The sequence below is a fragment of the Mytilus trossulus genome, chromosome 3 (genome assembly GCF_036588685.1).
Source record: "Mytilus trossulus isolate FHL-02 chromosome 3, PNRI_Mtr1.1.1.hap1, whole genome shotgun sequence".
Lineage (NCBI taxonomy): Eukaryota > Metazoa > Mollusca > Bivalvia > Mytilida > Mytilidae > Mytilus > Mytilus trossulus.
This window is the reverse complement of record NC_086375.1, coordinates 41046705-41071024: the sequence shown is the minus strand read 5'-3', so window position 1 is coordinate 41071024 and position 24320 is coordinate 41046705. Positions and strand designations below refer to the sequence as shown.

The window sequence follows — 24320 nt, the reverse complement described above, 5'->3', positions numbered from 1 at the left end:
TCGAAAATTCTTCAACTATTTGTATATTTGATTGTTTTGATTTCGTTATCAGTAAAAAAAGACATCAAGGGATGATTTTGAATGATTTTTTAGCCCTAAATTTGTGCAAGCAATCTTCAATTTAGCGAAATCAATCGAAGAACATTGGGTCACATGATCAAAATCGAGATGTTTAAAATGGTGGACGGAGTGAATTTCCGAAAGCGAAAACTCCCCTAGACTATGACAAATACGTCTGTAAAAACATAAACACAAGCGAATCCTTATCAATAATGTAGCTATCATATTGTAACATGGAAAACTCTTCAAAAGTAGCAAGAAACTACTTTGAATTATCGTCATACCAGGTAATTTATTTGAAAAACAGGCTCTGGCTGCAAATTATCTTAATAATGAAACCCTACACTCAAATGTTTCTGACCATTACCCAATAGTTGTATCGTGTAAAACAAATTTACAAAAAAGACAAAATCAGAACATCAGTACAACTAAACCAAAAATCAAATGGGACAAGATAGACAAAGAAGAATATAAGAACTTAGTTGATCAGAAGCTTGTAAACTTGAATATACAGACAATAAATTCACCGAATAACAACAAGGAACTAGAAACATCAATTACCGCAATTAGTAACATCTTAGATAATTGTGCACGTAAATGTCAACCAACGAAGCAGAAAAAAAGAAAGATGGGAAATTTACAAATTGGGAACCAAGAGATATCCACGGCATATAAAGAAATGAAAATCACAAATTTACAATGGTATGAAGCTGGAAAACCACCATCCAATCATAATACTTTAACTAAAAAAAAGGAGAATAAGCAAAATTTTCGCAGGGTATATAGAACAGAATTAGCAATGATAAATTCACAACTTAAGGAAAAAATAATGAGCACTAGAACTTAAGACACCAAAATATTCCACATGCTCATAAACAAACAGAGAAAATCATTACATGGTTATATTCAAGATCTGCATGTAGATGATGAAATTTTAACTGGAGAAGACAATATTATGGAAGGCTTTAGACAACATTTTGCAAACCTTGCAGTTCCTTCAAGAGATGAAGACTTTAACTTTGAAAACGAAAGTTCAATTAAATATGAAATTGACATTATAACCGAATTAACAAAGAACTCCGAAATTAAAGAACCAACAAAATGTGAAATATACAAAGCTCTAAATTCAATGAAGAAAGGGAAAGCTTCTGATTCATTTGACTTAACTGTTGAAAATTTTATATACGCAGGAGATAATCTTATAGATTCTATACATCAAATTCTAGTTGATATTTTCAAAAAAGGTTTAATTCCAGATCTTCTTAAAAAAGGACTCCTTTCTCCAGTATTTAAAAACAAGGGATCAATTTTAGAAATAAAGAATTATCGTGGAATAACAGTTCTCCCAGTTTTCTGTAAAATCATCGAATCTATTCTGAAATTAAGAATCCGGCCAACAAGTTTACCAAGTCAATGCACTTTGCAAAGAGGTTTCACACAGAACTCAGATATGTTTTTAACATTCATAGAGCAAGATATAGGACGCTGTCAGATATAAAAAACAGGAAAAAATAGGGACATCTCAAGTATGCATAACCCATTAAAAATATATGTATATCATATATATAAATTTAGTACTCATCTATTTGTATACTTGATAAAGCTAAGATTTAACTATACCCTATTTTAAATTTTAATATTGAAGATTATTTTAATATTATCCAAGTGAACTAGATCTGAATAATTTTAAATAGGCTATACATAAATAAATTTTGAATTTTAGCTTTTATTACAGTTTTTATAAATTTCACAAATATGAGTTTTAAAATAACAACGAAATATTATTAAATAGAGAAACACTTTTATTGACTGTATATAGAAAATGTGTTTTAGCCAATTGTACATGATGTAATATAACTGGTGATGGACTATTTTTAACACTGTGGTGGATGGATATATATACCTTAGTGAGAAATCGCTGATCTCCTATAAAGGAGGTGAAGATAACATACAGATACAGATTACCGACCCAGACGATAGAAACATTATGGTTTCCAATTTCTAATGCGACTTTTCATACGAATAATATGTCATGGCTCATGTAAATGTGCATCTGGTTGTGTACATAATAATTTAGCTAAAAGTAAATGAAGTATAGTCCAAATAAATTATTATGACATCTTGAAGGCTATTATATGTTTTCTTTGCACCTTTAATTGACAGGAAGGTGTCAAAGTAAAAATTTGAAATAGTTTCATCATGATCATAAATACTTGAACTCCTAAAAATATTTCTTTCAGCAATTCTTTATTCTGTTTTATTCCAAAAATCTAGCTTCGGAACCGTAGCTCTGAAGTCCTCCTGGTTTTGATTTATTTAAAGTATATATTGACCATACATGTAGGTGCAAATTGTAAAAAAAATATCATAAGGATCTAAGATCCATGGTTCTGCAGCTATATATAAATCTAGTCGAAATAATTCTGACATTGTGTGATGTCTTGAAAGGCTATGATATTTTTTTTCCTGTGATGCCGTACAATGTACATTACAGGAAGGCGTCAAAGCAAAAATTCAATGTCCATGATGTCTCATAATTATTTGGACTACAGCTATCCCATGACATCTATTCAGTACTGAAGTAACTTTTTATTTAAAAAATTAACATGAAGAAAAATTATATCAGTAAATCAATTGCAGAATTTCTACTTCTACTTCTACTTCTACTATGTAATGACCGCCTTCAACATGTTGAAGTTTACGTCACTTGTACTGCACATTGCTTTGTGAAGGTATATATACAGTGAAATATAACAAATTTGTGATAGTAAACAAAAAAACAAAAACAAATAATTTTACATAGTGATAGTGCATATTTTTAATTTATTATTTTTAAATATTAAGATAAAACTATTTACACATGATGAATTTATGGGCTGTAGGTGTAGTTTGAGACGGCTACTTTGAACGACTCTATAGAGTCGCTCATCACAATACTCAGGGGAAGGCTGTTCCAGATTTTAATTGTGTGTGGGAAAAATGATTGTTGTCTTATTTGTGTTCGGCAGGATGGAATTTGGTATGAGAGTGTGTGCATGTTCCTGGACTGTCTGAGCGGTTGAATTAATCTGTCTGTTTTTGTGATAGCAATGAGGTGATATGAAATTTTATAGAACATGACCAGGCGTGCATCAGTTCTTCTCTGTGCCAGGTCTCTCCATTTCAAATGATCTAGCATGTCACTAACGCTTGAGGTGTTTCTGAGATAAACAATGAATGTTTCAGTATGAATAGGGTACAGTTGACATTTATCCATGACATTACAAGTAAAATAAAGCTTTCTATGACTTCATATAACAAGGTTGGAAAAAACAGTCAATACTAGTAGTGAACAGGCCTTAGTTCAGTAAATAAAGGGAAATACTGGTCTATTAAAAATTTGGACAAGACATTGCAATAAAAACTGGTCTTTGCTGGTCAACAAAGGACAAATAGTCAGTGGCAGGAAAGACATGATAGAAAGCTATATGTTGTTAATTTCAGATATTTTTATTTTCAGAGAAGACTAAGACATTTAAGATGTCTAGCTTTAAGAAATTTATGTTGGCCAGGACACAAAGGAAAAGACTTGACCAATCTACAGTCCTACTTCACTCTACATACAGACAGAGATGTTCCAGGTACAGTTTAATACCTTATCTTGGATTCAGTATAACTCATTGTTAATGTAACATACATGTAGGGGAGGATTCAGATTGGGAAGTCTTCATTCATGCATTCTTTGAATGTTTCCGCCATTTTTCCCTATTCACTGTATTTTTGTCATATTTTTCTCTTCTTTTTTTAGGACCATTTTTCTGTAGTTATTGCCCATTATTCTAGATTCTGTAAACCAGATCCAGCCCTTCATAGAGCTTTTGGAATTAACATGATTATTAGATACTTATTTTAGATTCCAACTGAAAAAAAGAGATGATGTAAAACAAAACAATGTGTAGGGTATAAATAAAGCAATAACAATGCAGTGACTGAAAAGAAGAAGTAAAATCATGAATAAAAAACCTTATTTTTAGTATAAGATTGACTTTCATTATGTAATGGATGAACAAAAGATATATATGAGGTATTCATCCATGACCCAAAAACAGTTATACTCAGTCTAAAATACACAAAGAGCAAAGCCTGAAAGAAACAGGCTTTTATTGCTCTCCTTCATCTTTAACATGAAGCAAAAATTCAACCAACTCCACAGCAAGTATAAGGCACTGGTTTGAAAGGATTTTTTTTTAATTCTATGCAAAAAAATTCTGAAGACTTCTTCTCTTTGTTTGAGTAATTTTCTTTTTGACACATTTTCTGTTTCCATTCATAAAGTTATTTGCAAGATGTAAAATTGAGAATGGAAATGGGGAATGTGTCAAAGAGACAACAACCCGACCAAAATAAAAAAACACAGCACACATTCCCATTGTTTATTGTATCCATACAGTGAGTATGCATCTCATTAAAAGTACAAGGCTGACAAAAGTTGATTTCAGTTAAAGTAAAGTAAAAGTAAAGTAAAGTAATCTTTATTTAAAGTCGGGTTGCATATATATACATAATAACAATGAACATGAGCTCTTAAGAGCTCTTTAACCGACTGATATTAATAAACAAAACATACATGTAATAACATCAGACACACATACAACACAAACATGCAAACAGACAGCACATATATATATTAATACATAGATAGCACATGCAGAATAAAAGCTAAGCAAGATAGATTAAAACAAATGTCTAATATCAGCACATATATAGTAGCACATAGTATTTATATAACAGTAGCACATGCAAACTTAAACACTTTAAGCACAAACATTCATTTATTTAAAATAAATGAAATCAATTTATTTTTCATACTACATGTACATGTACATGTAATTTTATCATAAAATTATCTTTTTAGCATTTTATACAAGTGAAAAGATACAGGGATCTCTGGTAAGTAAGAAGGAAAAATGTTTGTAAGTGTTTAGCTTTTTATTATAATCAAGAAGCATTCTGTTGATTTGAAAAAGTACACTTAGTAATTAGTCATATAAAGTATTAAAAAAAATTATTATGTTACATGTATTGCCAAAAGTATTACAACAGCCAAGCAATTGCAATATCAGCAAAGAAATGAACGACGTCTGAAGCAGAATTTGTATAATTGATGTACATGTAGTAATAATCAATTTCATTTCATTTAGTATGTTCTTATAAGAAATGAAAAGTGACAAACATTTAAACAGCAAAGTTGATCAGCAAGATTTTCATGCTACATGTAGGTGCAGGCCCATAGCCAGGAATTTTCAAAGGGGGGTTAATTGGCCTCAAAAACTCGACTTAAACAGTCACAATTTAAAAGTCATTATAAATTTGTTTTCAACACTGGCTATGGGTATGAGGTGTAATACATGTACCACCATTGATTTTCCCCTATTAGTCTTTGTTAAATTTGCACTATTCCAAAAAAAAGTGGAAAATTTATATTTGTTTCAAATAAGGAAATACTTGGCATGAGTAAAGTTTTATCCTGTCCAGTACTATAGAAAAAAATTCACAGACCATTTCATTGCATATAAGAAAATAACCATCATTAATAGAAGTTAACCCATCAAATTTCTCCCCTTATTCTATCTGTGCACAAGGTTAAGTCACCATGTAACCTCAAGATTACAAAATATTATATAGAAATCCAAAATAAAAAAATTATGGTGCTTTGAAATACCAAAGACATATGCTTCTGCTTCTGCTTCTGCCAGGTAATGGCCACAATCAACGGACTGATTATACTGCCATGGTTTGGTGCGCATATTCGACCACCCCCCTCCCCCCAAAAATTTGGAATTTAATTCAGCTTTGTCATCGAGGCATTAAAGGCCTCGACTGACGGTGCTGATACGACCCCAGGAGGAAGAGCGTTCCAATTCCAGATGGTTCTTGGAAAGAATGAGTGTTTTCGGTAATCACAGGATGCTGATGGTACTTGGAAGGATTTATTATGCATGTTTCGTGTCATTCTTTTTGGTGGTGTTAGACGACCTTCCTTTGAAATGGCCACTTTGTTGTTTTCTATTTTGTATAGCATTGTGAGTCTCGCTTCCTTTCTTCTTTGTTCTAGAGATGTCCATTTCAGATGTTTTAGCACCAAGTTAACGCTGGAGTGGTTATGATGTTTGTTAGACAAGTAGCGAGCTCCTCTTCTTTGTACCATCTCAAGTCTATCTGTCTCTGTCTTAAGGTATGAATCCCATACTGGACTGGCATATTCAACAATTGGATGTACCAATGTTTTATAGGCATTCTCCTTAACTGTAGTTGATCCTATATTCAAATTTCTTTTTAGGAAACCAATTGTTCGGTTTGCTTTATTGCATATATTATTTACGTGGTCGTTCCATCTGAGTTCGGATGTAAATGTGCAGCCTAAATATTTTGCACTGCTGACTGACTCAAGAATATGACCATGTGAACTGTATGAAGTCGCAATTGTCTTGTTTTTCCTGCTGATGGTGAGAACATTGCATTTGTCAGGGTGGAATGACTTTTTCCATTTTGATTCCCATATTCCAAGTTTGTCCAGATCTTGTTGTAAATCATGTGAATCTTTGTCTGATGATATCGTTAGGTACGCTATTGTGTCGTCTGCAAATAGTCGGACTGTGGATTTAAATCCATCTGGCATATCGTTAATGTAGAACAGGAATAATGACGGCCCCAGTACTGAGCCTTGGGGAACTCCTGACTCTACATCAATATGAGATGAACTTTCTCCATCAACAACTACTGCTTGTGTGCGATTAGACAGGAAACTAGCGATCCACTTGTTTACATTTCCTCGGATACCATAGTGTTCCAGTTTATGCATTAGGAGATTGTGTCCTACCTTATCAAAGGCTTTCGAAAAGTCCATGATGAGAACATCTGTTACAAATTCAATCAGCTGGGTTTCGCATGATCTTTTGCTACGAAATCCGTGTTGTAATGGATATAGAATATTGTGGAGATCTGCATGATTCATAATATGACTAGTTATTATGTGTTCCATGAGTTTACAGCAGATGCATGTCAGAGATATTGGTCGATAATTCTCTGCCTTGTATCTCTCTCCTTTCTTAAAGACTGGGCTTACGTTGGCGTTCTTCCAGTCAGTACCATCATGGTACTTCCCCGGTATTAAGTGATGTTGTAAAGATGATAGTTAAAATTGGGGCTATCTCGATTGCAAGTTCTTTAAGTATTCTAGGTTTTAGGTTGTCTGGTCCTGAAGCTTTATGTGGATTCATTTTTGTAAGAAGTTTCAGCACTCCATTTTCTGTAATGATTAGATCTTCAGCAGAAGGGTATTGACCTGGCATGTTACAACGAGATTTGAATTGTTCTGGACTATATGTTTCCTTGGAAGAGAATGCAGATTGAAACTGCTTATTCAGGATTGTTGCTTGGTCCAAAGGATGCGAGTGAAGTACTCCATCACTACGTAGTGGTGCCACGCCGCTGCTATCAGTCTTCATATGTTTGATACAAGTCCAGAAACGTTTCATATTGCTGTGTGGTTGGGTTTCTTCTTTAGGTGTTACTATATTTTGGATGTACTTCCAATATGCACGACGTAGTTCTTTCTGTACTTTTTGCCTGGCTTCTTTGAATTTTGATGTAATCTTAGGGTCCGCCGACTTTTTCTTTCTTTTGTATAGTCTGTCACGGCGACGTATTAATTTACGTACATTTGGTGTTAGCCAAGGTAAGCTATCTTTCTGTTTTGCTAACTTGTGCGGAATATGGTTTGTTACACTTTGGTTGAGCTTAGTATGTTTATGACACAGAAATCTTTTACTGCAATAAAATAGAGGATTTATTACCTACAACGGTCAAATTCAAGGGAATATTTTTTTCGACCTATTTTCGTATACAACCAGATGTGACGTACCATGATTTGGTGGTATTACACCTGTATGAACAAGTCAGCATAACCTGCTAATTTACATAATTGAAGAGTTATTGCCCTTAAATGATCCTTTTCTGTAGTTTATAGTATTCTAACAAGTAAGATAGAAATAAATATTAATAATAAAACAGATACTCTTATTAAATATAGCCTACATTCGTAAGTTTTGTATTTGGAAAGGATATTGTAAGTTTTGTATTTGGAAAGGATATTGTATGTTTTGAAAATTTTACATTAATAATTGTAGAATCCAACTTGGCAGAGTTTTGACATCAGTAGATATGAAGACAGTCTCAGTACCAGAACAAGATGTATCTTTTTAGTATGATTGTGCTAGATTTTTATGTTAAGCTTTCAATAATTCCAGGTAGAATTTATTTTCTGTAATTTTTACTTCACAAAAAAAAAAAATATATATATACAAAAATTTGTTTGAAAATTAAGGATAGATGCAGATTCAAAAACAAAATATCAAAGTGTAAATATTTATGACCCTGAGTATTTTCTCTATCTTGATTTATCTAATATGATATATTCCTTAACAATTAACCAGTCTTAGTAGTGAAGGTATGGGTTGGAATAAAGGACAACTTTGACCTCTTGATTGATTGGGATGTAAATCTGATGGGACTGCTTTTCTTTGCTGACAAGGTATGTTTTTCACTGGATAACTTGAGTTCATACAAAACATTTTAGTTTGAAAAAAATTCAAAGGGTGCATTTATGATCAAATTCTGAATGTTTTTTGAAACCTGATAAACCTTGTATTTATTTGTTAATGGCATTTATAGCCAACTTACAATACACAACTAAAAACATGGACTCAGAGTAATGTTATGATTTGTTTTATTGAATTTGTAAGTGTATTTAGCAATTTGGATTAACAGTGAATATCAATTATTCAAAGTGATGTCAGTGGCGTAGCTAGACTATTTTTAAGTGTACGCCCTAAACTCGGCGAGTTGGTTGAAGGCCTCAATCGGATCCAGATTATAAAACCTACCAGTAGTGGGTTCGAGATGGGGGGCTCATTTCAGTGATTACAAATTAGTCAATAGCAAGTTGAACATATACTATTGGTCCGGGAACACAGTTATTGTCTATTGAAAATAGACCATAGTGTGAACAATGTGTTACCTGGTTACTTGAGAATCTTTTTATACTACTTTCAAATTTATTTCTTCATGTTTAACCACTAAATAACAAGAAGGGGGATGAAATTACACTGTAAAACAAATTGTTTCATGTATTTCAAAGTAAAATAGTGATTTGGTCCAGCTAAAAAAGGTTAAAGATTAACATTTCGGAAGCTGTCAAAAGATTTCAACCTATTTTTAGTGAGAGACGACGAAGGTTATTATGATTTTGGATATAATTTTTCCAAAAATAGTACTACACACTGTAAAAAAAATAATAAGAAAGCACAAATGGGCAGGTTGGATTTTTTTTATTTTCATTTATTATCTTTAAGAAATACACTACGACATACATGTAACTGTGTTCTCAGAACAGATGTTTACAATGTAGGTGCATTATGAAAATTCGTAAAGAGTTCTGATTAACCGTGGTTCTCGAGCTTTGGATTACCGCTTCATGTGAAATTTTTGTCTGTTTATAAGTCCATTACAGGATTTTAAATAATCAAACATTTTCGTCAGATTTTTTTTCTTGATCTGGAATATTAACCTCTGTCTAAGTTTCATGTCAATATCTGAAGGTTTTCAAATTGGTCATGTAGAAAATATTAACCACAGGGCGTGAGGCCACCTATCAATTGCCAAAAGACAAGTCCGTATGCCAAATTAAAAAAATGTACTTTCAATATTTTGCTTAAGACATTTATCACAAAAACGCTTCTGCAAGATTTCATAAAAATCGATAAAGGTTTGACAAAATAATTAAAGTGTAACAAACTTTAACCACATAATGTATCTACTTGTTAACTGCAAAAAGAAATTCTTTTTATCAGTAAAATAGGGGAAAATTCAAAATATGAATTAATCATTATATTCTGGATACACTTTTGAGTATCCTTTTCCTAAAGAGTTTTTTTGGTGCTATTTCAGCTTCAGCAAGACACAGTAAAGTATGCTACTAATTCACTTATATTTGGAATGTTTGACAAATACTTTGCTGCTCCTGATGTAGACTTGACGAAGGTAAGTCACGCACATGAATACTAAACAATTTCTTATCTTTTTCTTATTCAAAATGCAGCTAGTATTGTAGGATACAAAACTCTTATAATCCTCAGTCACCAAGTGGTCTTAGTAGGTCATCAACTCACACAGTTTTAATCATTGAACTATTATTTTTAGATATCAATTTTTATTAACATTGTTATTTTTTAGACCCTTAAATTTTTCTTAAGATCTAATATATCACAAAAATGAAAAAAAACAACAAAAAAACACAGGAACTAAAAGATCTTTGTAATTTTGATCAATAGGGTCATTGTCGTTACCTTTTTTTACAATTTTAGAAACCAGAGCTATCTGGAAATGTGATGAATATAGATTCATCTGCAGTCAGAAACTCCTACAGAGCATCTTCTGTGTTGAGGTGTGTATAATTCCAGGTCAGAATATTCCAGATATAATGATGTTATAGAAAGTCATGTATTTAAAAGTAGTTATTCTTGGCATCATTTATAATGTTATTTTTAGAGCATCAAACCAAGAATTATTGAAGATTTTGTTTTTGTTTTTTTTAAAGGTTTTTAAATCAAGGAAACAAACCAGATTTGTTTTTCTGACATTATATTGGGGTATATTTTATAATTTTCAACTGAAAATAATAATTTCTGGTTTCTTATGTTTTGGATTTTAATCTATTATGACGACCCATATAGTCAATCAGTACAATCCCCATATACCTACTTTTAGCGCAGAGGCTTTAATTAACCAACATTGGCTGTTCTGCATTATGCCCATCTTACACAACCAGGTAGACACAATTTTTGACAGTAAATTTAGTCAATAGGTGATAATTTCATAGCATATTTTGGATGTATGAAAATGTTTTATAATCTTTGGAATTAGAATGAATAAAAGGAACATTTTGTAATATGACTAATTACATTTCTACAGATATAACCATCATACACAGATTCAAGTAGTCTCTTTTTGAATTTTCATAAAATATTTGTTTCACAGAATTTACACAGTGCTGAGAGCAACAAAACAGACCCAGGCTACTGTAAACAAGTTTCATACTAAAATTGAAGATAAGTTGTTGTCATCTCAAGAAAAATCCCAAAAGGTATGAAATTTGTATCATCAGCTTTTAGTACAGTACTGTGGATTCATTATTATTCGTTGGATACCAATTTTCGTGGGTTTTGTGGGTACAGGTGAACCACGAATTCATATGTTCAACAAATTGCAAATTTTCTATAGGCTTTGTACATAGAAATCGGCAAACCACAAATTCAGATATCCACGAAAATGTAAATTGTTTTCAATCCACGAAAATTGATATCCACGAAAATAAATGAATCCACAGTAAGTGAAAATAGATAAATTTGATATTTTTCATTGGGAAGATATTAAGTTTCAGTATTCTTAGAACATTCAAATGTTGAAAAACATGTTTAAATATTTGAAAAATAGAATTAGATTTTATATGTATATGTATGATATAAGTAATCTAATGGTTATTTAAAGTGGATGTTTGTCATACAGTTATGAAACAGTAACCTAACAACATAAAAAACAAATATAGATCAGCATATGGTCTTCATCAATAGATATTTATCTTTATGGTATGTCAAGCTATGCATTCCAGAAAAAAGGGATAAATTTATAACAGATTATCAAAAATCCACAAAATGACAAAATCACATTGATATTTGATAAAAGACACAATTAAGGTCTACGTTTCAAGTTGCACAAACATGGATAGGTATAATGTTGGTTCATTTAGTTTTGTATATACTTTTAGTTTTCAACTCACACCTATCCTGAGTTCACACATATTGAATTCAATTCCCATTAACTAATTCGAATTAGTTGAATTCGCATTAGAAATGTTTTACGTCCCAACATCAATTCTAATTCGAATTACAATGAGCGTCAAATTCGCTTTACTGTCCATACGACATTAACTTTTAATTCATATTAGCAAAAGCATATTTCTAATGCAAATTAGTTAATTTGAATTAGCCAATTCGAATCAATTTGAATTAGCCAATTCGAATCAATTTGAATTAAAACAGAAGAGTGTGTGAACACTATTAGCAAATTCGATTCGCATTCGATTTGAATTCAATTCGAATTAAATGTACGTGTGAACAAGGCATTAATTTCTTTGAAATGATGAGGTATTATAACTTGTGATAATAAATACAATATTTTTCTGCATAAAAGATTTAAGTAACTTATATACTTATAAACTTCATTACTTTTCACCACTTTCCTTTAAAAATAGAATAAAGGTTCTACTTAGTCCAAAATTAGTTATAACCAATGAATAGTACCCTTAAAGTAAATATAATTTTATTTTCAGCTATCAAGTAGAGAAGCTTTAATTATGAAAAGAGAACAACTGAGAAGTGAGTTAACATGGCAGATGTCAAGACTACAGTTAGCTAAAGATGATCTGGACAAACAGAAACATATCAGTCAGAAAAAAGGTAGAGAATATTAAGGGAGTTCGCTTGTCAGTTTCAAAGTAATTAACTTTTCAAAACACTAGTTTATATTGAAAGGGGATTAATAAAGGAATCCAAAAAGCAAAAAAAATATATAGGTCACCGTGCTTTTTTTCGAGATATTAGCCATTGAAATTTTGGCGGGAAAATAGTCTCTCTTGACTTTTCATAGCTTTATCATTGCCAAGTTTAAGTTCTCAAAAACTATTAAAAAATAATTAAAATTTTATAAGACTTTTACAGATGGCTTATCATTATACATGTAAAAGATTAACAAAAAGAAAAATGGGGGTCACCGGGAAACTTTTTTCAAGGCATTCAAATGGATAAAACCAGAGAATTCTGAAAATCTGACAAAAACTACAAAACATGACAAGCCAGCTTCCTTAAAAATAGGCACAAGTCTATGTTAAATTATTATGTATTAATTTTTTGCTCTGAACAAATCAAGATATGAACAGAAATCAATAAAATGGATTTGATTTGTATACTCTAAAAGCTATTTTTGTCAAAAGTATGTTTATTAAAAATGTAAAAACAAAAATCAAAATTCCGAATTTAAGTCTTGAGAATATTACAAATCCCAGAGGTTCCTATATGATACACATTAGTTTGATACTAAACTAGTCTGTTTATGCTGTTTAGAAATGAAATATACCAAACATGAATGTATATGCCTATTGTTTGAGAGGTCAGCTCTTAGGATGATGCCTTCTTTTCAGAATGACTTTGTTAATTTGGTGAATTTTACATGTATTATAATAAGAAGAACCAAATTGCTACATTTCAGGCCTGGATTTGTGTTAGCTTGTATATCTTAAATAAATGATCATTATTTAAAGAAGTTTCCAAGGTAGTGACATTTTCTTGAATATTAATTTGTTCTTTTCAGAAGAAGAAATTAATGAAAGATTCCTTCAGTTAAAGAAAAAGAGGGAAGATTTGAGTGAGAGCAAGAAAAGTTATAATCAAACAAGGTTGGTGTATGAAGGCAAAAAAGTATATCAATCAATTTAATATTCAGTGGGGATGGGGCTTAAATTTTATTTTGTTTACTTCATTTTTGTTGAATGTCGGAACTGTAATGCCAAACAGTTATCTAAATTTCTGATTTTCCATGGAACACTTACATTTAATTGTGGTCAGACATTCCATTATGATTATTTATTGATAACTTAAATTTAGTACACATTGAGGAGGGGGAAGTGAATGGAATTGTTTTTGATATATACATGTATTTATAAGATATATAATGAAGCAAACATAGTGCAGTGAGATAGATGTGCCACTTGTCAAGATTTCAACCCTTTTAGTAGATATTTATGTACTTGTAATTCTGTGAAATGAATGAATATTTCAGAGAAAATTTTATCAAAGAAGAAGCCCAGTGGAAGATAAGAAGAAAACAGTTAATTAGCGAGTTAGAAACCTATGTTTATCCTATTACAGAGGTATGCTTAAACATGTAAATTGCTATTGTGAATTACTTCAAAAATCATTACCCTATGGACTTTGGACGTTTTTGGCCACGATACTTATGAGTTACTTTGATCAAATATGTCAGCAAATTATGGAAAGAACAGACTTATAAAACATGTTATACTTTAGAAATGTGGATATTTTCAATTGGTGAGGGAAAGAAGGCTTATATATCAAAAGAAGATGAGACAACTCTGCACAATAGATAAATGACACAGAAAATGTGCATGAATTCACGACACAAAATCTAACAACCATCACTTCATAAAACGCAAAAGCATATAGGAACATGTGTTTACCTGTATTCTCTAAAGTAGTTATGATTTCCCTTTTATAAGTTCATTTCATTCTCTATGGGCTTTATTTGTTTTTGCATCAAATAAATAAAATGCTTTCTTTGAAGAATAATTATTTTTGTACATAAAATAACAATTTGTATTCAACAATTTTCATTCAATTTGTAAGGAACTAAGTTGTGAAGAATTGCTTTAAATACATCAGCCAAAAAGTAAAAGAAATACTGTGAATTCAGAAATTATTGCATACGTTTATTGGAGAATGGACAACAATGTGAGATTAATTATTGCAAATTCAAGATCATCTGCATTAAGTCATATGTATCAGATAGCAAAATGGGAGTTTTCATTATTGCGATCCTCACGGAGTCTCATTATTCACAATAGTTTCTGCGCAATAGTTTCTGAATTTATAGAAATTGTGAATTTGGAAATAACCAGAAAAAAAAAGAATTGGCTAATACTAATGGCTTTTATAAAATTTTATGAACAAACTTAATTTGGAATGATATTTTGTAGAACAAAAAGAAAGACTTGCTAATTTGTCATGTCAAGTTACCAGATTCAGAGAATTTTCATGGTATATATATTTACAATATTTATGTTAGTTTGTCAATGTTTTTATGAAAGTTCTGGAGAATAATATTCAATTGAATTATGAGCAGCTAAAGAGTACATATTTAGTTTTAAAGGAATTTCATTTGATCAGCTCATTTGAAAATCTTTGTGAATGCCGTGTTCAACAACAAATGTATGAATATTCAAAGAAATTAACAAAATGATATAGTTAAGAACTACTCTTGCATACTATGCTCATGGAATGAGTACTTCAAAATTTTAAAGTAGTAATAAGGATTTGTTTCATTTAAACATGCACAGTAACAAGGAATGCACTTTCAAAACAGGTTAGCAATATAGAGACAAATTTTGGATTTCAAAGTTCTTTTACTTTGTCCAATCTTTTTTACTTTTTCATTTTGGAACAAGCCACTGTATTAAAAAGCAAATATGACAAAATATAATATTTGTTATTTATAGGTTGTGATGACACGCAAGTAGCTGTTGCCCTTGGTTACACGGCTCACATGGTTACAATGATGTCACACATTCTTGATGTACCTTTGAGATATCCTATAGTACATAGGAGTTCAAGGTCACAAATCATGGACCATATACACCACAAGCTAACAGATAAAGATAATACGTAAGTTTTTGCAGACAGATAAGATAAGCCTTTCATATATATGGACCATAATTTGCTATTGGGCTCCGTTTCCTATAACTATAGAAAAGTGATAAAATGTGAATTACTGTAAGAAAAGTTGCAACTACATCTAAAGATGCCATTATTTTTACCAACATACAAGTGTATGCTACTCTTCCCTAGAAATTTTTTTAAAATATACGAATTTCAAAGATTCTACAACCGTATTTTTGTGTCGATCCTCGCGTTACTTATTGCTTCCAAAGAGCATAACGCTGACTGATTTATAGATAATCGTCACCGGCAAATTCGTATCTTTTGCTTTCAAATAACAAAGAACATCGACCAATAAGAATAATGAGAAGAAAATGCAGAGAACTATAAGTATTTATGTAGCAGATGTAAGAACAGTGGCGTGATTTTTGTGTCCGATTTCGTAACGCAATTTTTAGATGATGTAATCTGCTTTGTTGTAATAGAATTCTTAAAAACAATATGCAAATATGAACTCTCGCGAGATGTTCAAACAGGTAAATCCGAGATGATTTACATTCTTGTTTTGATCTTCGTAATAATTAAGTAAGAAAATTACGTTGTCGTTATGCGTTACATTTCACACGAAACAGAAGTCCAGTTATTTATTAAAATTGTTTTTGTCCTTAAGTTCTAACCATTTCCGGTCATACGTGAAACACGTGACTAACATGTGATAACCCCATTACGGCCGGATGTATGAAATACTAGGTCTAAACATTGTTTTTGTTTCCAACGGGATGTTAGCAAACATAATCTGTAGACTTGTTTCGTCTTGTTTAAAAGAGAAAAATACAATTGTCAAAGAGATTGCGCCAGTTGTCTGTTATTTTACCTATGTGCATAATGTTACATACGATCCTGTGTGAAAATAAATGCCCAATGACTTGACAAAATCGATTTCATATTTGACAGACGTTAGAACACACTTCGTTTCCCAATAATGACGTGAAGAGTCCTTGGAAAAATCAATCGAAATTACGTCTCTTATCATTGTACCAATGCTGGTTGGATTGATTCAACTTCAGCAGTAAATATTACTGGATATTTTAGGTGAATAAATATAATTTAATAACAAATACATGTTAATATACCGTTACACTTAGAATGTACAAAGTTGGAATACTGTCACAGTTTTTAATTAATATTTTTTATTCATGTTCTGCAAACACTTATCAGAAACGCAATAAACTTGTCAAAGGAGAAATAAACTTTTACCATGCATGACTTGAAAGGAAGTGCTTTATTGATTTTAGCCCACTAAAGTAGGTTAAAATGTGGAAACCATGTAGATGGTGTACAGGTCACAAGTATCACATTGTGCCTATTTTAAAGATTTTAATTCCAAGTTAAAAGTTTTTTTCTTTACTGGATTTAAAGAATGTTACATTGCCAATGATTTGGAATAAATTGTATATAACTGGAATATCAAAACCAAATATAAATACATTTTTTTTGCTTAAACATCAAGATACAACGATTATGGTATCCTGTATCAATGGAGAAAATATGGAAAATTCTGAATAAATTGTACTAATTGTTTTCAAAACAAGCACATATTTAGGAGTTTTATAATACTGTTACATTTAAGATGGATTTTAAGAAAAAGTATACTGTTCAGATTATTTTAAGCAGATTTTGCAATAAAATAAAACTAAAAAAATGCTTTCGGTTTCTTATGGTTTCCTGTCAGGTTTAAAAAAAACTTTAATATAACATTGAAAATAGATTTTAAATATTAACATGAAGCAAGTAACACTAGTAATGGTGTTTATTTATGCCTTTTGAATTATATTGTGCAAAATAAAGAAAATAAAGATTGGTTTCCTGTTTGGTTTCATGTCACGTAAACGATGAATCAAAATGTATTAATTTTTTCTCGAAAAACTCAATTGTTCCATTCATACTATTCTAACACCAACACAATCCACAAAATAAAAGTTAAAATTTTAGAACTTATAAAAAAGGATACAAAAAGAAACCAAAGGCCGAATACCAAATTATGGTCCATATTCACTCATTTTGACAAAATTCTATTTATTTAATCCTGAAATTCTGCATCTACAAAATGTAGACTTCCTCCAAGATAGTTAATTACGTAGAAAATCTTCTCATTTATGACCATCTTGATTCTGCGTGTATAAGAATTAACAAACCCAAAACAGAATCTGTTAATGAAAGCTTTTGGAAAAACAGATAACATTAAAAATAAAGAATGGATAATATATGCTAATTTTTGTTTTTACAGTTTTAGCTAAGCAGTAGTTGTCGTTTTACAAAATTGACTTTTACAGATCTTGATTGAGAAACAAAAAAATAATTTAAACTGAAATGTTGTCCGTGCATTAACTCATGAACCGTTTCACCAAAGCTTTTAAAATTTTAATATGTTGTAACTGACAACTAAATGAAGGTCAAGTTCAATAATGGCGATTTTGACTTTTAGAGTTATGGTTCTTGAAAGATTGAAAAATGACGTTTCCAGTCGTGTCCGTGCATTTACACATGAACTGTTCTACCAAAGCTTCCCAAATTTTAATATGTTGTAACTGGTGACAAAATGGAGGTCAAGTTCAATAATGACGATTTTGACTTTTACCGTTCAGGAGTTATGGTTCTTGAAAGATTGAAAAATGGCGTTTCCAGTCGTGTCCGTGCATTTACGCATGAACTGTTCTACCAAAGCTTCCCAAATTTTAATATGTTGTAACTGGTGACAAAAAGGAGGTCAAGTTCAATAATGAGGATTTTGACTTTTACCGTTCAAGAGTTATGGTTCTTGAAAGATTGAAAAATGGTGTTTCCAGTCGTGTATGTGCATTTTCTCATGAACCATTCAACCAAAGCTTTTCAAATTCTAATATGTTGGTACTGATGACAAAATAGAGGTCAAGTTTAATAATGGCGATTTTGACTTTTACCGTTCAGGGGTAATGGTTCTTGAAAGATTGAAAAATGGTGTTTCCAGTCGTGTACGTGCATTTTCTCATGAACCATTCAACCAAAGCTTTTCAAATTCTAATATGTTGGTACTGATGACAAAATAGAGGTCAAGTTTAACAATGGCGATTTTGACTTTTACCGTTCAGGGGTTATGGTTCTTGAAAGATTGAAAAATGGTGTTTCCAGTTGTGTCCGTGCATTTTCTCATGAACCTTTCAACCAAAGCTTTTTAAATTTTAATATGTTGGTACTGATGACAAAATAGAGGTCAAGTTCAATAATGACGATTTTGACTTTCACCAATCATCAGTAATGGTTCTTGTGATATTGCCAGGACACAAATAAATGCTAATAAATCCGGTTTGCTGTTGTTGTGACAACCTCTTGTTTTACATGAAACACTAGAAACACTCCAGGAACTGAAAATGTTTAAATTGTTTTTCTATGCTATTATATGTAGACATTATTAAAAATTTACATATATTCTGTGAAATTGTAATATTTTAAAGACCCATTGTCAGAATAAATGAATTCTATATTGGTTTTTAGATTCCCACTTTACTCAAAAGGCAAAGAAAAGTTTTATTTTAACTATGGTGTATATTTGCTGAACAAAGATATTGGTCAGGTAATGTCAAGTAATAATAGTATTTTTAATAAGGGCTGTTCCATTAATACTCACATGTGACCCAGAGAAGGCAATTTGAAATCTCATCTCTGGGTTGGTGTAAATTGTCAATTTTTATGCCCCAGCTGTAGCTGAGAGAGCATCAAGTATTCTCTTGTCTGTTTGTACATTTGTCCATATTTCTTGAAATTGGTTTCCATTTGCCTCAACCAAATGTTATGAAACTTAAACACAATGCTTATTACCACAAAACACTAATCAAGTTTGACTTTAGGTGGTGTCACTTTTACACTAATGGAAAAATTGATGTGTGCCTTCTCTAATTTAAGTTTACCTCAACCATGTTGTTGTATTCTGTGTAGAAATGTCCACAGACAGTACCACAGCTTCTTTTCAATATCATGTATGTTTTATTTGAACAGTCTTCACAAGAAAACTTCTTTTAAATTATTGAAAAATCCATATCATTTATTTTTAACAAAAATGTATCCTTTTTTTAAAGGCCTTATTTTCATGCCCCACCTACGATAGTAGAGGGGCATTATGTTTTCTGGTCTGTAACTTCGTTCGTTCGTTCGTCCGTTCATTCATCCCGCTCCAGGTTAAAGTTTTTGGTGGAGGTAGTTTTTGATAAAGCTTAATTCCAATCAATTTGATACTTAGTACACTTGTTGCTTATGATATGATCTTTCTAATTTTAAAGCCAAATAAGACATTTGACCCCAATTTCACGGTCCACTGATCATAGAAAATGAAAGTGGGAGTTTCAGGTTAAAGTTTTTGGTCAAGGTAGTTTTTGATGAAGTTGAAGACCTAACAACTTGAAACTATAATTAGTACACCTGTTCCATATGGTATGATCTTTCTAATTTTAATGCCAAATTAGATTTTTTACCCAATTTCACGATCCATTGAACATGGAAAATGATAGTGCGAGTGGGATGCGAGTGGGGCATCTGTGTACTTAGGACACATTCTTGTTTTCCACTGTGTTATGAGATAATTTAAACATTTCTGTAGACTAAATACACAAAAACATTATAAAGTTATGAAAAGGTCAGCAGTCAGTACTTTTCAAGTTTCAAGAACTGAGTTAAAGCACAACATTAGAAGATGTAATGCAAAGAGATGTGAAATAGAATGTGTCCATAGTGCACAGATGCCCCAATCACACTATCCTTTTCTATGTTCAGTGGACTGAAATTTGGATCAAAACTCTAATTTGGCATTAAATTTGAATTTGAAAGATCATATCATAGGGAACATGTGTATTAAGTATCAAGTTGATTGGACTTCAACTTCATCAAAACTAATTTGACCAAGAACTGAAAAACTGAGTGGATAGAGGCACAGGCTGAAAAAAATACAATGCCCATATTAAAATGGGAAATAATAAAAAAAAAAATGATAATATAAAACATCTGTAGACATGATGTAACAATAGCTATATAAACATAAGGATATCTGGTAGGATTGCCAATTAGACCACTATCAAGCAGAGATCAAAGGACTTTGATGTTAGCAACTCTTGGTCCTCCTACAGTCCTCAACAATTATTCGTCATACCATATTATAAGCTATAAAAGGCCACGGGATTACAAAATGAGACACAATTCAAACAAGAAACTGAGTATGAACTAAAAAAAATTTAGCGTTGATAATTATCATATGTCCTTGCCATACAATGTTTTCTGAATTTGATAAAATTATATAGATGTTTCTTTGTGTTTTTCAGCTAAGATTTTATTGTGGAATGGGGACAGCTGATTTACGGACCACTTTACAAAATATAAAAACATTATTAGAACTCAGACTTGGAACTAAAGTGTAAGTAATGGTCATTTATTGGGATGCATTTATCATTTAATCCATATTATATGTAACATGTTTTATCTATTTCATATACTCTTCATAAGCTAAAGATTCAATATTGTTTTACAAAAGATTTCACTAAATAATGCATGTTTATCAGACATTTTGTATGTATGCCAGAAAAATTGCGGCACCTACTGAAAAGGACCGAAAAAAGGACAACGGTTTTCTGCCAATTTCCTGAAGCAAAAACATGAATTCAAAGAAGTGTTTTTAAGTAATTCTTTGACTGAATGCCCTAAATTTCAGTTCCTTTTGAAATGTCTGCTATTCATCTTTAATGAAATCGATTTGATCAATGTTGTTTAAAGCTGCGGTTATTTGGTTTTAAATAGATGCGTAAAAACGGCGAATATGTGTCCCCCATTGACAAACAATCAAAAAATTTCAAACACCCTTTAATCTAATTTTTCAGATGATTACATTCAAACAAACACGTTTTCAAGCTTAAGAATATTTTGCATTTGAAGTTATCTTCATATAGAAATATCAGTATACTTCAAAAACATAAAGACCTGAACATAAACTGTAGAAAACATGAAAAGATGTGGCGAAAAAGAGCACCCCACTCTATGTCTGTTGAACTTCAAATGTGCAGCTCCTCTATATATTTAAATAAACATACTTAGTGCTTTATTAAGCAAACCTTCTCTCATTTAGAAAAATATAAACTGTCAAAAACTAATTCTAGGAAATTTCAATATGTAAAGAAAGCATATAAAATGTTAATAATAGTTTTTTTTTAAAAATTATAAACAAATAATATGGTCTTTAACAGTGAAGACTAAAAGGTAAGTGATATAGCCAACATTCACTGCTAGATTAACATAAATGAACTTGTAACAGCATTCTACTAATTCTTTTTTTATTAAAAACTATTCATGTAATAATTAAGATAATGACCAAAATCCTTCATAAAACTTACATTTCTTTCTAAGTCTGCAATAAGGAATATGATATTATGTTACGGAAATTCTCATTTTCTCCAAAAAAAGACAAAGTAATCTATTTTATTGCCTTTTCTTGTCCATAAGGACTATGCTAAACTATTTTCATCACTTAATAGTTATCTAGTCATCTATTGTATATGCTGCCTTGTAAAATTAAGTTGACTTAGTCTAACTTTGTCTATCTTCAAAACATATGCAATGTTCTCTTGAAAAGGGATGCATTGCATTTCGGGCAAATGAAATAGGGATTGTGGCGCAAATGAATGATTATTTTGGCGCAGATGAAATGCCAATTGGTGCAAAAGCAAAGCACCGTTGAAAAGATGTCAAACTATAGTGAAGTGAGCCTCCTTTAGAAGTTTGATATATAGGCTAATAATATTGTTTTTGTAAAGCTTTCAGTTTTGTGTATAGTTATTAAAACAAAAAAAGGAAACTAAATGTAAAGGATCAGAGTCATGAAAAAAGAAAATTATTTTGAATTTAAATCAAGCACTAATTGATTCAATGTTGTATAAAATGAAAGTGTTTCCACATACATGTAGTTCATGTTCATGTTTTTTTGTGAAAATACTAGTTATAATTTAAACATCTGAATCAATTGAGAATTATTAAATCAATCTTAAAAATGAAAGCTATTCCATGAAGTATGTGCTTTATTAATTTGATAGCTAACTAAGCTTTATTTGAAACATGCATAAGTAAGCTATCTGGTATTGATAAACATAGTGCTTAGTGGATTAATTACACAAAAATTTAGGAATATATAGATTTAAACAATGCTATCCTCCAAAAAGTGTTACATGTATATATTTATTCTCAATATTTTAAGACTTGAGATAATTTAGAGGTTGACATTACCTTACGCTTATGTCTAATATTAAGACTTTTTTGTTGGCCTCTAGATGCCTTATGGTAATTCGTGTTGTTATTTTGTGGTCTCATTTACGTATAACCACATCTTACATTATATTCATATTTAATGTATAAAGATAATATTTTAATACATTATACATATATTTGGATTTTAAAATAGAAATAATGAGATATTACTTGTATTTTTCAGAGAAAACCAGAACAGACTCCACAAACCAAATAGTGATATTAAAGATAAGAACTACAGTGATATTGACACTCATAGCTCTCTAGCTTCTGGAGGTAGATTAAGTGCACCAGACAGTACTGATATGGTCACAATAGAAAACGTTTTGGCGGGAACCAAAACAGATAGGTTGAAAAGAGAAAATGATAGCTTTTCAAATCTTAGTTCTGCAAATTCTAATGCCAACAGACAAATTTTGGAGGACCACGATTCAGAAGAGATTCATTTTCATCCTTCACCAGACGACAACTTTTTCAAAATATCAAATCCTGTGTCGGATAAATCTGACCTTTTCAATGACATTGATGCTATAGATAGTAGTTTCAAAGTTACAGAACTTGTGGATTTTAGTGAATTAGGAATCAACCATGGCCAATATGATAGAACTGATTCATTAGATGTCAAAGCCAGGACAGATTCCAATTTGACCAATACCAGTGGAGAGGGTTTTGGTGGCAAACATTTGATATTAGAAAGTCAAATGTCAACACTTTCAACTACTGAATATCACCAAAACCATTCAGATTTTAAGAAATTTTTAAGTATAGGGGCAAGTAGTATAAATTCTGTGGATGAGTCTCAAAACCAGAATGCCTCAAAAGATTCTAGTCAAAAAACATTTACCGAACCTTTAGAAGATGGATCATATGAGGCCTATCATAATTTGGAGGATTCGTATATTGACAAAAAATTAAATGTAGATACAAATCAGACTGATTCTTCTGTTCAAAGAGGAAATTGCAATAAGACTGTTTTGCATAATACTGAACCAAATGATATTGATAGCAAAACCTGTGATGAATTCGTTTCTGTGGTTTCCAATGAGGATGAGGAATTTCCAGAAATTCAAAGAACTTTTAAAACATTGTCATTCAGACAAACAACTGAGAAAGCTGAAGATACAGAATCTTCATGTGTATCAGAAAATATTCCGGATAACTTGTGATATCCAATAATTTAAGCTTTGTTTTGATATTTTCAAGATAAGGATTTTATATAACATATTTATGGTTGACTCTCCCCCCTAAAAATCAGATTCATTTTGGCATTGAATTATAATCTAAATCTAGATAGATAGTTGTCTCATGGTGGCGTTGGCATTTATGATTTACAATCTTCTTAAAAGCTTAATGTTTCAGAAGGTATAGACCTAGATCTATCATACTTTATATATAGATATA

The 24320-nt window shown here is 31.1% G+C and overlaps 1 protein-coding gene across 1 annotated transcript; it reads left to right on the top strand.

Annotated features, from left to right (window-relative positions):
* Positions 1 to 6: 6 nt before the first annotated feature.
* Positions 7 to 24099, top strand: LOC134711481 (UV radiation resistance-associated gene protein-like). The gene is made up of 16 exons (XM_063572087.1): positions 7 to 347; positions 3560 to 3680; positions 4955 to 4989; positions 8229 to 8292; positions 8535 to 8632; positions 10048 to 10140; positions 10464 to 10543; positions 11137 to 11242; positions 12488 to 12614; positions 13525 to 13609; positions 13993 to 14083; positions 14927 to 14987; positions 15446 to 15611; positions 19137 to 19215; positions 20951 to 21042; positions 23104 to 24099. Exons 1-16 carry the CDS (start codon positions 294 to 296, stop codon positions 24083 to 24085), a joined length of 2334 nt encoding a protein of 777 aa, XP_063428157.1. The 5' UTR covers positions 7 to 293; the 3' UTR covers positions 24086 to 24099.
* Positions 24100 to 24320: the final 221 nt, after the last annotated feature.